Here is a 13,577-nt window from a genome sequence, read left to right as displayed (position 1 = left end):
AGAAAATATATATACACACATAAATAAACAGATAAAGTGCAATAGGCAGTTATAGTTCAGTTTGTTTTAAGTTGTGTTTAATAGTCTGATGGCTGTGGGGAAGAATCTGTTCCTGGACCTGGATGTTGCAGATTTCAGGCTCCTGAACATTCTACCTGATGGCAGCGGAGAGATGAGTGTGTGGCCAAGATGGTGTGGGTCCATGATGATGTTGGAAGTCTTTTTGAGGCAGCGACTGCGATAGATCCCCTCGATGGTAGGGATTTCAGAGCCGATGATGGACAGGGCAGTGTTTTTGCAACCTTTTCCGCTCCTGGACGCTCAAGTTGCCGAACCAAGCCACGATGCAACCAGTTACCATGCTCTCTACTAACCATATAACCATATAACAATTACAGCACGGAAACAGGCCATCTCGGCCCTACAAGTCCGCGCCGAACAATTTTTTTTTCCCTTAGTCCCACCTGCCTGCACTCATACCATAACCCTCCATTCCCTTCTCATCCATATGCCTATCCAATTTATTCTTAAATGATACCAACGAACCTGCCGCCACCACTTCCAATGGAAGCTCATTCCACACCGCTACCACTCTCTGAGTAAAGAAGTTCCCCCTCATGTTACCCCTAAACTTCTGTCCCTTAATTCTGAAGTAATGTCCTCTTGTTTGAATCTTCCCTATTCTCAAAGGGAAAAGCTTGATCACATCAACTCTGTCTATCCCTCTCATCATTTTAAAGACCTCTATCAAGTCCCCCCTTAACCTTCTGCGCTCCAGAGAATAAAGACCTAACTTATTCAACCTATCTCTGTAACTTAGTTGTTGAAACCCAGGCAACATTCTAGTAAATCTCCTCTGTACTCTGTGCACTGTGCACCGGAAGAAGTTCGAGAGAGTCCTCCTTCACATACAGACTCTTCGTAATCTTCTCAGGAAGCGGAGGCGCTGATGTGCTTTCTTTATAATTGCATCAGTGTTCTGGGACAAGGAGAGATCTTCGGAAATATGCACGCCCAGGAATTTGAAGTTCTTGACCCTTTCCACCATCGGCCCGTTGATATAAACTGGACTGTGGATCCCCATCCGACCCCACATTCAGTTCGTTGGTTTTGCTGGTTATTGTGCTGGCACCATTTGGTCGATCGGTCGATCTCACTTCTATACTCTGACTCGTCCCCATCAGTGATACGTCCCACAACATTGGTGTTGTCGGCGAACTTGATGGAGTTCACACTATGTCCGGCTACAGTCATTTGTATAGAGTGAGTAAAGCAGGGGGCTGAGCACGCAGCCTTGAGGTGCTCCCGTGCTGATTGTTATCAAGGATGACATTTCCACCAATACGGACAGACTGTAGTCTGTGAATGAGGAAGTTGAGGATCCAATTACAGAGACCCAGATCTGAAAGCTTGGTAACCAGCTTGGAGGGGATGATGGTATTAAATGCCGAGCTGTAGTCAATGAATAACAGCCTGACATGCGTTTTTGTTGTCCAAGTGGTCCAGAGCGGAGTGTAGAGCCAGTGAGATCGCATCCACCGTTGATCTGTTGTGGCGGTAAGCGAACTGCAGTGGGTCCAGGTTTTTGTCGAGGTATGAGTTGATTTGCGCCATGATCAGCCTCTCAAAGCACTTCATCACCACAGACGTTCGTGCCACTGGTCGATAGTCATTGAGGCACCGTCACCTTGCTCTTGGGCACCGGCATCGTTGGAGTGAGTGGAGGAGGGTCAGGGCGGTGAGTACTTAAATCGGGCGCGGGGCTTTCTTTCACAGAGGCCTGGGATCGTTGGAGCGAGTGGAGGAGGGTCAGGGTGGTGAGTACTTAAATCGGGCGCGGGGCTTTCTTTCACAGAGGCCCGGGATCGTTGGAGCGAGTGGAGGAGGGTCAGGGCGGTGAGTACTTAAATCGGGCGCGGGGCTTTCTTTCACAGAGGCCCGGGATCGTTGGAGCGAGTGGAGGAGGGTCAGGGCCGCGAGTACTTAAATCGGGCGCGAGGCTTTCTTTCACAGAGGCCCGGGATCGTTGGAGCGAGTGGAGGAGGGTCAGGGCGGTGAGTACTTAAATCGGGCGCGGGGCTTTCTTTCACAGAGGCCTGGGATCGTTGGAGCGAGTGGAGGAGGGTCAGGGCGGTGAGTATTTAAATCGGGCGCGGGGCTTTCTTTCACAGAGGCCCGGGATCGTTGGAGCGAGTGGAGGAGGGTCAGGGCGGTGAGTACTTAAATCGGGCGCGGGGCTTTCTTTCACAGAGGCCTGGGATCGTTGGAGCGAGTGGAGGAGGGTCAGGGCGGTGAGTACTTAAATCGGGCACGGGGCTTTCTTTCACAGAGGCCCGGGATCGTTGGAGCGAGTGGAGGAGGGTCAGGGCGGTGAGTACTTAAATCGGGCGCGGGGCTTTCTTTCACAGAGGCCCGGGATCGTTGGAGCGAGTGGAGGAGGGTCAGGGCGGTGAGTATTTAAATCGGGCGCGGGGCTTTCTTTCACAGAGGCCCGGGATCGTTGGAGCGAGTGGAGGAGGGTCAGGGCGGTGAGTACTTAACTCGGGCGCGGGGCTTTCTTTCAGAGGCCCAGGATCGTTGGAGCGAGTGGAGGAGGGTCAGGGCGGTGAGTACTTAAATCGGGCGCGAGGCTTTCTTTCACAGAGGCCCGGGATCCTTGGAGCTAGTGGAGGAGGGTCAGGGCGGTGAGTACTTAAATCGGGCGCGGGGCTTTCTTTCACAGAGGCCCGGGATCGTTGGAGCAAGTGGAGGAGGGTCAGGGCGGTGAGTACTTAAATCAGGCGCGGGGCTTTCTTTCACAGAGGCCCCGGACCGTTGGAGCGAGTGGAGGAGGGTCAGGACTTTTACCAAAATCCGTAACGTTCCACACTCCATAGGGAGGGTTCTGGTGGAAGCCGCTGATTGGCGGAAGCAGACTAGAGGAAGCAGCTGATTGGGTGCAACCCCAGGTTAGCATTTCTGCTTTCTGGTTAAAGGTACAGTGCTTTAGTAAAGGTACAGTGAGCTAAGGGTACAGTGGGCTAAAGGTACAGTGCTTTAGTAAAGGTACAGTGAGCTAAGGGTACAGTGGGCTAAAGGTACAGTGCTTTAGTAAAGGTACAGTGAGCTAAGAGTACAGTGGGCTAAAGGTACAGTGCTTTTTGTTTATATAATAAAGGTGCAGTTTAAAGGTCAAGAGGGAGCAGCTGTTTGTGAGTCAGATACCTGCTGATTTCTCCCAGCAGTTTCTATTGTATTATACTGGTATCGGATCCAGGGTAAGGCGGGAGAATGACAGTCAGAGCAGTGTACTGTTCGGGATGTCAGTTGTGGGAGGTCATGGTGTCGGATGGCCCTCCAGACGACCACATGTGCACCAGGTGCAGAGAGATGGGGCTCCTAAGGGACCGTATTAGGATCCTGGAGCAGCAGCTCGATGACCTCTGTCTGGTCAGGGAGAGTGAGGAGGTCATAGAGGGGAGTTATAGGGAGGTGGTCACTCCAAAACCACGGGAGAGAGACATGTGGGTCACGCTAAGGAAGGGCAAGGGGCAGAGGCAGGAACGAGTGAGTACGCCAATGTCGGTACACCTTGCAAATAAGTACTCCTGTTTTGAGTACGGATGGGGGTGACAGCCTACCTGGGGGTAGCGACAGCGGACGGGCCTCCAGCACAGAGACCGGCCCTGTTGCTCCGAAAGGTAGGGAAAAAAAGAAGAGGGCAATAGTAATTGGGGACTCTATTGTTAGGGGGTCGGATAGGCGATTCTGTGGACGCAGTCGGGAGACCAGGATGGTGGTGTGCCTCCCTGGTGCCAAGGTCTCGGACGTGTCTCAACGCATCCAAGATATCCTGAAATCAGAGGGAGAGGAGCCTGAGGTCGTGGTACATATAGGTACCAATGACATAGGTAAAAAAAGGGAAGAGGTCCTGAAGGGAGGATTTAGGGAGTTGGGAGGAGAGTTAAGGAAAAGGACCAAAAAGGTAACAATCTCAGGATTACTGCCTGTGCCACGCGACAGTGAGAGTAGGAATGGAGCGAGGTGGAGGATAAATGCGTGGTTGAAAGACTGGTGCAGAGGGCAGGGATTCAAGTTTCTGGATCATTGGGACTTCTTTTGGGGAAGGTGGGACCTGTACAGAAAGGATGGGTTGCACTTGAACCCGAGGGGGACCAATATCCTGGCGGAGAAATTTGCAAAGGCCACTGGAGAGACTTTAAACTAGAATGGTTGGGGCGAGGGACTCAAATAGAGAAAGCTAGTAGACAGAATGGAAGGCAGGAAGCAGAAAAGGGAAGCACTCGGACACGAGGAGAAATAAAAAAAAGTAAATAAACAGAGAATAAGAGACGGGGGGTTTCTTAAATGTGCATATTTTAATGCTAGGAGCATTGTAAGAAAGGTGGATGAGCTTAGAGTCTGGATAGACACCTGGAAGTATGATGTTGTGGCGATCAGTGAAACATGGTTGCAGGAGGGCTGTGATTGGAAACTAAATATTCCAGGATTTCGTTGCTTCAGGTGTGATAGAATTGGAGGGGCAAGAGGTGGAGGTGTTGCATTGCTAGTCAGGGAAGATATTACAGCAGTGCTTTGGCAGGATAGATTGGAGGGCTCATCTAGGGAGGCTATTTGGGTGGAACTGAGAAGTGGGAAAGGTGTAGCAACACTTATAGGGGTGTATTATAGACCGCCAAATGGGGAACGAGAATTGGAAGAGCAAATATGTAAGGAGATAGCAGATATTAGTAGTAAGCACAAGGTAGTGATTGTGGGAGATTTCAACTTTCCACACATAGACTGGGAAACACATTCTGTAAATGGGCTGGATGGTTTGGTTTGTAAAATGTGTGCAGGATAGTTTTTTGTAACAATACATAGAGGTACCTACTAGAGGAGGGGCAGTGCTGGACCTCCTGTTAGGAAATGAGACGGCACAGGTGGCGGAGGTATGCGTTGGGGAGCACTTCGGGTCCAGTGATCACAATACCATTAGTTTCAATATAATTATGGAGAAGGTCTGAACTGGACCTAGGGTTGAGATTTTTGATTGGAGAAAGGCTAACTTTGATGAGATGCGAGATGATTTAAAAGGAGTGAACTGGGACATTTTGTTTTATGGGAAAGATGTAGAAGAGAAATGGAGGACATTTAAAGGGGAAATTTTAAGAGTACAGAATCTTTATGTTCCTGTTCGGTTGAAAGGAAACAGTAAAAATTGGAAAGAGCCCTGGTTTTCAAGGGAAATTTGACATCTTGTTCGGAAAAAGAGGGAGATCTACAATAATTATAGGCAGCATGAAGTAAATGAGGTGCTTGAGGAGTATAAGGAATGTAAAAAGAATCTTAAGAAAGAAATTAGAAAAGCTAAAAGAAGATATGAGGTTGCTTTGGCAAGTAAGGTGAAAGTAAATCCAAAGGGTTTCTACAGCTATATTAATAGCAAAAGGATAACGAGGGATAAAATTGGTCCATTGGAGAGACAGAGTGGACAGCTATCTGCAGAGCCAAAAGAGATGGGGGAGATATTGAACAATTTCTTTTCTTCGGTATTCACCAAGGAGAAGGATATTGAATTATGTGAGGTAAGGGAAACTAGTAGAGTAGCTATGGATACTATGAGTTTCAAAGTAAAAGAAGTACTGACACTTTTGAAAAATATAAAAGTGGATAAGTCTCCAGGTCCTGACAGGATATTCCCTAGGACATTGAGGGAAGTTAGTGTAGAAATAGCCGGGGCTATGACAGAAATATTTCAAATGTCATTAGAAACGGGAATAGTGCCCGAGGATTGGCGTACTGCGCATGTTGTTCCATTGTTTAAAAAGGGTTCTAAGAGTAAACCTAGCAATTATAGACCTGTTAGTTTGACTCAGTGGTGGGCAAATTAATGGGAAAGATACTTAGAGATAATATATATAAGCATCTGGATAAACAGGGTCTGATTAGGAACAGTCAACATGGATTTGTGCCTGGAAGGTCATGTTTGACTAATCTTCTTGAATTTTTTGAAGAGGTTACTAGGGAAATTGACGAGGGTAAAGCAGTGGATGTTGTCTATATGGACTTAGTAAGGCCTTTGACAAGGTTCCTCATGGAAGGTTGGTTAAGAAGGTTCAACTGTTGGGTATAAATGCAGGAATAGCAAGATGGATTCAACAGTGGCTGAATGGGAGAAGCCAGAGGGTAATGGTGGATGGCTGTTTGTCGGGTTGGAGGCAGGTGACTAGTGGGGTGCCTCAGGGATCTGTGTTGGGTCCTTTGTTGTTTGTCATGTACATCAATGATCTGGATGAAGGGGTGGTAAATTGGATTAGTAAGTATGCAGATGATACCAAGATAGGGGGTGTTGTGGATAATGAAGAGGATTTCCAAAGTCTACAGAGTGATTTAGGCCATTTGGAAAAATGGGCTGAAAGATGGCAGATGGAGTTTAATGCTGATAAATGTGAGGTGCTACACCTTGGCAGGACAAATCAAAATAGGACGTACATGGTAAATGGTAGGGAATTGAAGAATACAGTTGAACAGAGGGATCTGGGAATAACCGTGCATAGTTCCTTGAAGGTGGAATCTCATATAGATAGGGTGGTAAAGAAAGCTTTTGGTATGCTAGCCTTTATAAATCAGAGCATTGAGTATAGAAGCTGGGATGTAATGTTAAAATTGTACAAGGCATTGGTGAGACCAAATCTGGAGTATGGTGTACAATTTTGGTCGCCCAATTATAGGAAGGATGTCAACAAAATAGAGAGAGTACAGAGGAGATTTACTAGAATGTTGCCTGGGTTTCAACAACTAAGTTACAGAGATAGGTTGCATAAGTTAGGTCTTTATTCTCTGGAGCGCAGAAGGTTAAGGGGGGACTTGATAGAGGTCTTTAAAATGATGAGAGGGATAGACAGAGTTGATGTGGACAAGCTTTTCCCTTTGAGAATAGGGAAGATTCAAACAAGGAGGACATGACTTCAGAATTAAGGGACAGAAGTTTAGGGGTAACATGAGGGGGAACTTCTTTACTCAGAGAGTGGTAGCGGTGTGGAATGAGCTTCCAGTGGAAGTGGTGGCGGCAGGTTCGTTGGTATCATTTAAAAATAAATTGGATAGGCATATGGATGAGAAGGGAATGGAGGGTTATGGTATGAGTGCAGGCAGGTGGGACTAAGGGAAAAAAAGTTGTTCGGCACGGACTTGTAGGGCCGAGATGGCCTGTTTCCGTGCTGTAATTGTTATATGGTTATATTATATGGTTATTATTGATGCCCTTTTAAAGCAGGTGGAACCTCAGACCTCAGAAGTGAGAGGTTGAAAATGTCCGTAAAAACTCCAGCCAGTTGGTCCGCGCAGGTTTTTAAAACACGTCCTGGTATACCATCAGGTCCAGGGGCTTTCCAAGGGTTCACCCCTCTGAAGGATCTACTGATGTCAGCCTTTATGACTGTGACCGAAATATCATCACGGCGAATGGGGGCTCGGGAAGGCACATCAGTGTTCTCCCTATCTCACCATGCGTAGAACGCATTGAGCTCGTCAGGGAGTGATGCTTCGCTGTCATTTGAGCTGCCTCCTGATTTTGCCTTGTAGGAGGTGATGGCATTCAAGCCCCGCCACAGCTGCCGAACATCTGTCTCATCCTCCAGCTTAGAGCAGAAGTCTCTTTTGGCCTTTCCAAGGTCGTATCTGGACTTCTTGTAGACCTCTGTATCTCCAGACCTGAATGCCCGGGATCTGGTCTTTTGAAGAATGCGGATCTCATGGTTCACCCAAGGCTTCTGGTTCGGAAACACTCGGAAGGTTATTTGTTGGGATGCAGTCCTCCATACATTTATTTATGAATTCTGTAGCGACTGTGGCATATTCATTCAGGTCCGTTGGCAAGTCCCTGAACATCGCCCAGTCTACAGACTCCAAACAGTCCTGGAGTTGTTCCTCTGCAACCCCCACCCCCCCCCCCCCCCCCCACACCGAACAGCTCTGTAATCCTCACCTCTGGGGGTGCGCTCTACAGTCCTCACCTCTGGGGGTGCACCACAGAAGAAGCAGCACCACAGTATGGTCGGAATTTACCAAAGTGAGGGCGAGGGATAGAGCGATAGGCTTCTTTGATGGTCGTGTAGCAGTGGTCGAGGGTGTTTGATTCTGTGGTGCTGCAGGAAATCTGTTGGTGGAAGTTAGGGAGCGATTTCTTCAGTTGGCTTTGATGAAGTCCTCGGTTATGGTGGTAAATGCCTTGGGGTAAGCCGTCTGGTGCATGTTGACCACGGCATGCAGCTCCCCCAGTGCCAGATGGACATCTGCCTGGGGAGGGATATAGACATCGGTCAGGATGATGGAGAACTCCCTCGGTAGGTAGAAGGGGCGGCATTTCACAGCCAGGTGTTCCAGGTTTGGAGAGCAGGAGTTGGATGGGACTGCCATGTCTGAGCACCACAAAGAGTTGACAATGAGGCAGATGCCACCTCCTCTCCCTTTCCCAGATGCCTGCGTACGGTCCATGCGATGGATGGAGAAACCTTCAGGCTGGACTGCTGAGTCTGAGGAGCTGGAGGTGAGCCATGTCTCTGTGAAACAGAACACAGAGCATTCCCTCAGCTCCCTTTGATAAAGCAGCCTTGCCCTTAAGTCCTCCACTTTGTTTTCTAGTGACTGTACGTTGGCCAGTAGGATGGTAGGAAGAGGGGGCCGAAGTCCCCTGCGCTTCATTCTGACCTGAAGTCCTGTCCGTCGGCCACGTTTTCGGACACAATGGAGGCCTTTCCCGTTGTTTCTAGGTACTGTATTTACTGTACCTGCCGTTTCTGCGAACCTGCGCTGGAAAAGGGACTCCCTTGCAGACGGCAGCTCCGTTGCAATCAAGGATTCCCTCACAGTCGGCAGCTCCAGCTCCGTTGCTGCTGGGAATCCTGCCCGTCGGCTCCCGAGGTCTTCCCGGTGTTTCCAGGTACAGTACCTGTGATCCCCAGTCGGGTCGGGTGTTCTCCAGCAATCGAGGGTACGCTTGCAGTCAGGGGCTCCTGCAGCTGCTGGAGATCGCGATATCGCTGGTGCCTTCAAGTGCGCCAGCAGCTTGTCTGTTACGGCACCAATTTCTGCTGTTTCTCTGATCAAGGCGAGTTGAGTGAAGGTATAAATAATTCTCTTCCGTTGAGCTGCTGGCAAAATGTCGCCCCCCCAACTTCTATACTTCATACTCTAAGTGATGAAGACCAATGTGCCAAAATCCTTTATGAACACCCTATCTACCTGTGATGCCAATTTCACAGAACTAAGTACCTGCACTCCTTGATCCCTCTGCTCTACAACACTAACCAGAGCCCTACCACTCACTGTGTAGGTCCTACACATGTTTGACTTTCCAAACGTAACACCACACATTTCTCTGTATTCCATCAACCATTCCTCATCCCATCTGCCCAACAGAGCAAGATCAATAGGCAACAGACAATAGGTGCATGAGTAGGCCATTCGGCCCTTCGAGCCAGCACTGCCATTCAATGTGATCATAGCTGATCATCGTCAATCAGTAACCCAGTACCCCATGTCTCCCACACAGAGAGTGGTGAATTTCACACAGAGTGGTGAATCTGGGAAATTCTCTGCCACAGAAAGTAGTTGAGGCCAGTTCATTGGCTACATTTAAGAGGGAGTTAGATGTGGCCCTTGTGGCTAAAGGGATCAGGGGGTATGGAGAGAAGGCAGGTACAGGATACTGAGATGGTTGATCAGCCATGATCATATTGAATGGCGGTGCAGGCTCGAAGAGCCGAATGGCCTACTCCTGCACCTATTTTCTATGTTTCTATGACTCCGTTATCTTTAAGAGCCCGATCTAGCTCTCTCTTGAAAGTATCCAGAGAACCGGCTTCCACAGACTCACAACTATCTGTGTGAAAAAGTGTTTCCTCATCTTCATTCTAAATGGCTTACCCCTTATTCTTAAACTGTGGCCCCTGGTTCTGGACTCCCCCAACACGTTTCCTGCCTCTAGTGTGTCCAAACCCTTAATAAGTTTCAATAAGATCCCCTCTCATCCTTCTAAACTCCAGAGTATACAAGCCCAGCCGCTACATTCTCTCAGCATATGACAGACCCACCATCCCGGGAATTAATCTTGTAAACCGACGCTGCACTTCCTCAATAGCAAGAATGTCCTTCCTCAAATTAGGGGACCAAAACTGCACACAATACTCCAGGTGTGGTCTCACTGGGGCCCTGTACTAAGATCCTGCTGTCGCCATTGACAACTAGCTTCAATATTTATAATACCACCCACTTTTGTGCATCTGCAAACTTGCTAATCATGCCATGTATGGTCTCATCAATATCAATATCAATGCCCAGCACCAAACCCTGAGGCCAACCGCTAGTCACAGGCCTCCAGTCCAAAAAGTCACCTTCCACAATCACCTTCCTTCCATGAAGCCAACTTTCTATCCATTCAGCTATCTCTCCTTGGATACCATGCAATCTAACCTTCCAGAGCAGCCTACCATGCAGAACCTTGTTGAGTGTCATGCTGAAATTCATCTACAGCTCTGCCCTCATCAACCTTTTTGGGCACATCTTCAAAAAACTCAATTTGTGAGACACGACCTCCCATGTACAAAACCATGCTGACTATCCCTAATCAGCCCTTGTCAATCTAAATGCATGTATATCTTATCTAGTAACTTTCCGACCACAGATGTTAGGCTCACTGGCCTGTAGTTCCCAGACTTTCTTGCATAGAGGCACATCATTCGCCACCTTCCTGTCTTCCAGAACCTCACCTGTATTTAATGACTCGGAAATCTCAGCCAAGTCTCCTGCAATTTCCTCTCTAGCTTCCCAATGTCCTCGGATACATCTGATCATGCTCGGGAGATTTTTCTATCTTCATACACGTCAGGTCCTTCAGCACCTCTTCAACCATAATACTGACTGCTCTCAAGACTCTTCCATTGACCGTCCCAAGTTCCCCAGTCCTTAAGTTTTTCTCCATGCTAAAAACAGAGGGTAAATACTCGTTGCAGACCTTGCCCATCTCCGGTGGCTCCACACAGACTTGACCGCATTAATTCCTGAGGAGACCCATTCTTTTAGCCTTTTTTTCCCCTCTATGCACATGAAATCTCTTGGGATTATCCTTTATGCTATCTGCCAGAGTGATCTCCTGTCCCTTTTTTAGCTTCCTCCTCAGTTCCTGAAACTCCTCCAAGTATACACTTAATCCCAGCTGCCTATACCTGTCCCATGCCTCCTTCTTACTATTGACCAATGCCTCAATTTCCCTTGTCATCCAGGTTTCCTTACGTTTGCCTGCCTTGCCCTTCACTCTAACAGGAACATGCATGTCCTGAACTCTTGTTAGCGTGCATTTAATAAAATCCCACTTTCCTGACATTCCTTTTCCCTCAAACAACATACTCCAATCAACTTGAGCGAGTTCCTGACATACCGTCAAAGTTGGTCTGACCCAAATTTACCATTTTAACTCATGGGCCCGCACTGTACCTACCCACATCTTAAACCTAATAATAGTGGTCGCGGGTCCCAAAATGTTCATCCAGGAACACTTCATCCACTTGCCACGCCCATTTTCCCAAGACAATATCAGGCGTGGCCCGCTCCCGTGTACAGCACTTTAAATATTGTCTAGAGCTTCAATTTCCATCGTCATTCAAGCTTACTTCGGCTCACCAGCCTTGCCCTTCACTCTAACAACTATTTCTAAACTAAACAGACAGTAAGTAAGTAAGTTTTATTTATATAGCACGTTTTAAGTCAACTCGCATTGACACCAAAGTGCTTTACATAAATTAAATAATAAGTTCCATTACAAACCATAGAAAAAGGTTAAAAAAAAATGAATAAAATGGACACAACACATTATAGAGTTCAACACAAACGTCCCCCCACAGCAGAATCAAAACTTTCCACTGTGGGGAAAGGCACCAAAAAGTTAAGTCCTCTTCCTCTGTGACAGGTCTAATATATTTAGCTAGTTCCGACAGGGCAACACTTTCATCCCACTAATCAGCCTATAGTACATCTCTTTGAAACGGCCTCCAATGTCAGTATATTCTTTCTTAAACAAGGTGACCAAAACTCCAGGTACCCTTTACCCTAAAAAGTTTAGTTTGATCTAGAAGCTCAATTCTTTCCCCAATTATGACAACAACAAAAAACCCCTAAAAGTTATAAAGCAACTAAACAGTGCAAAATAAACAGTGGATCCATACTGTGTGTATGAACTGACCCCACTAAGCAAGTCGTCAGCCTCAACCTCCGCTCCACCCCAATCTAAGGAAGAAGTCCAATTTAACGACGGGATACCCCTAGCCCCCCCACATCTGTCAGCGTCCAACAGTGGGCCGATCGTCCCTCCAGGAGATGGGATATCTATGTGTAGGGACAGCGGCGCCAAACTGTGGGCATTCCCCCTCCCCTCACCTACTAAAACCCACCGCCTCCGGCCCTGCCTCCTTTCGGCCCCTCACCTGCGCCTGGCCGCTTCTGGACGGAGACTGCTCCTCGTTAATCTTCTGCTTGAGTTTCTTGAACATGACTGCGGGAGGTGGGAGGCCGAGGCCAATGGCCGATTCGACGAAGGCCACAACACAGCCGGTTTGTGTTGCCCCAGTCCGGTCCGGTCCGGCCGCGGTGGCAGTGGCAGCAGCGGCAGCAGCAGCAGCAGCAACGCACATGCGCCGGCGGTTCGACGTGGCTCGAGTTGCGCGGTGCGAGAGCTCTCTGGGCCGGAGGTGGGTTCGGGGAGAGCCGGCTCCGCTGCATAAATTAATCTTCGGCTGCGCGGTGCGAGAGCTCTGGGCTCGGGGAGAGCCGGCTCCGCTGCATAAATTAATCTTCGGCTGCGCGGTGCGAGGGCTCGGGGAGAGCCGGCTCCGCTGCATAAATTAATCTTCGGCTGCGCGGTGCGAGAGCTCTGGGCTCGGGGAGAGCCGGCTCCGCTGCATAAATTAATCTTCGAGTTGCGTGGTGCGAGAGCTCTCTGGGCCGAAGGCGAGCTCGGGGAGAGCCGGCTCCGCTGCATAAATTAATCTTCGGCACATTGCAACTTGCAACTTGCAACTTGCAAGCTGGGAGAAAGATTTTTTTTTTTTAACCGAAGACCATCATTTATAAAATCACCGAGTTGACAAGTTAAAAAATAAATGAGATTGACATGGTACACAAAAATGCTGGAGAAACTCAGCGGGTGCAAATGAGATTGACATGTTAGGTGACCGATGACAGCTGGATGACGGCAGGTCGGTTCCAGGCGAACACAAGGGAAACGTGTTGCTGGACAAAGCATTTTCTGTTTGTAAACAGTGAAAGCTGGTAGAATCTGTGACAATCCTTCATTTATTTTTGTCTTCATATACAGGGCAATGAAATCTGTTTCTGATTTCACAACAAGCCAGACGGCATTTTTCTTTAAAACAACAATCTGTCACAGGCTATATATAAAATGGCAAATACATTTAAATACAAAATTGGACTTCAGCCAAAATAGTCGGATGTCAGTTCCTCATTCCTTTCTTATTCGTCATCTCGAATTGGCTCGGAATTGAGAAGTTGCTGAAAATCATCGGCGTTGGGCGTTCCGGGTA

The 13,577-nt window shown here is 48.1% G+C and overlaps 1 protein-coding gene across 8 annotated transcripts in view; it reads right to left on the bottom strand.

Moving 5' to 3' along the window:
• golga4 (golgin A4) overlaps positions 1-12,683 on the bottom strand; it is a 147,423-nt gene extending 134,740 nt beyond the window's left edge. For all 8 annotated transcript variants that reach the window (XM_033020254.1, XM_033020255.1, XM_033020256.1 and 5 more), the window contains exon 1: positions 12,462-12,683. In XM_033020254.1, coding sequence (XP_032876145.1) covers positions 12,462-12,668 — 207 coding nt within the window. In that variant the 5' untranslated portion in view covers positions 12,669-12,683. The remainder of the gene's footprint in view (positions 1-12,461) is intronic.
• Between the last annotated feature and the right edge of the window lie 894 nt (positions 12,684-13,577).

Source organism: Amblyraja radiata, chromosome 4, assembly GCF_010909765.2.
Source record: "Amblyraja radiata isolate CabotCenter1 chromosome 4, sAmbRad1.1.pri, whole genome shotgun sequence".
Classification (NCBI taxonomy): Eukaryota; Metazoa; Chordata; class Chondrichthyes; order Rajiformes; family Rajidae; genus Amblyraja; species Amblyraja radiata.
Note: the sequence above shows the minus strand (reverse complement) of the source record. Positions and strands in the feature narration are given on the sequence as shown.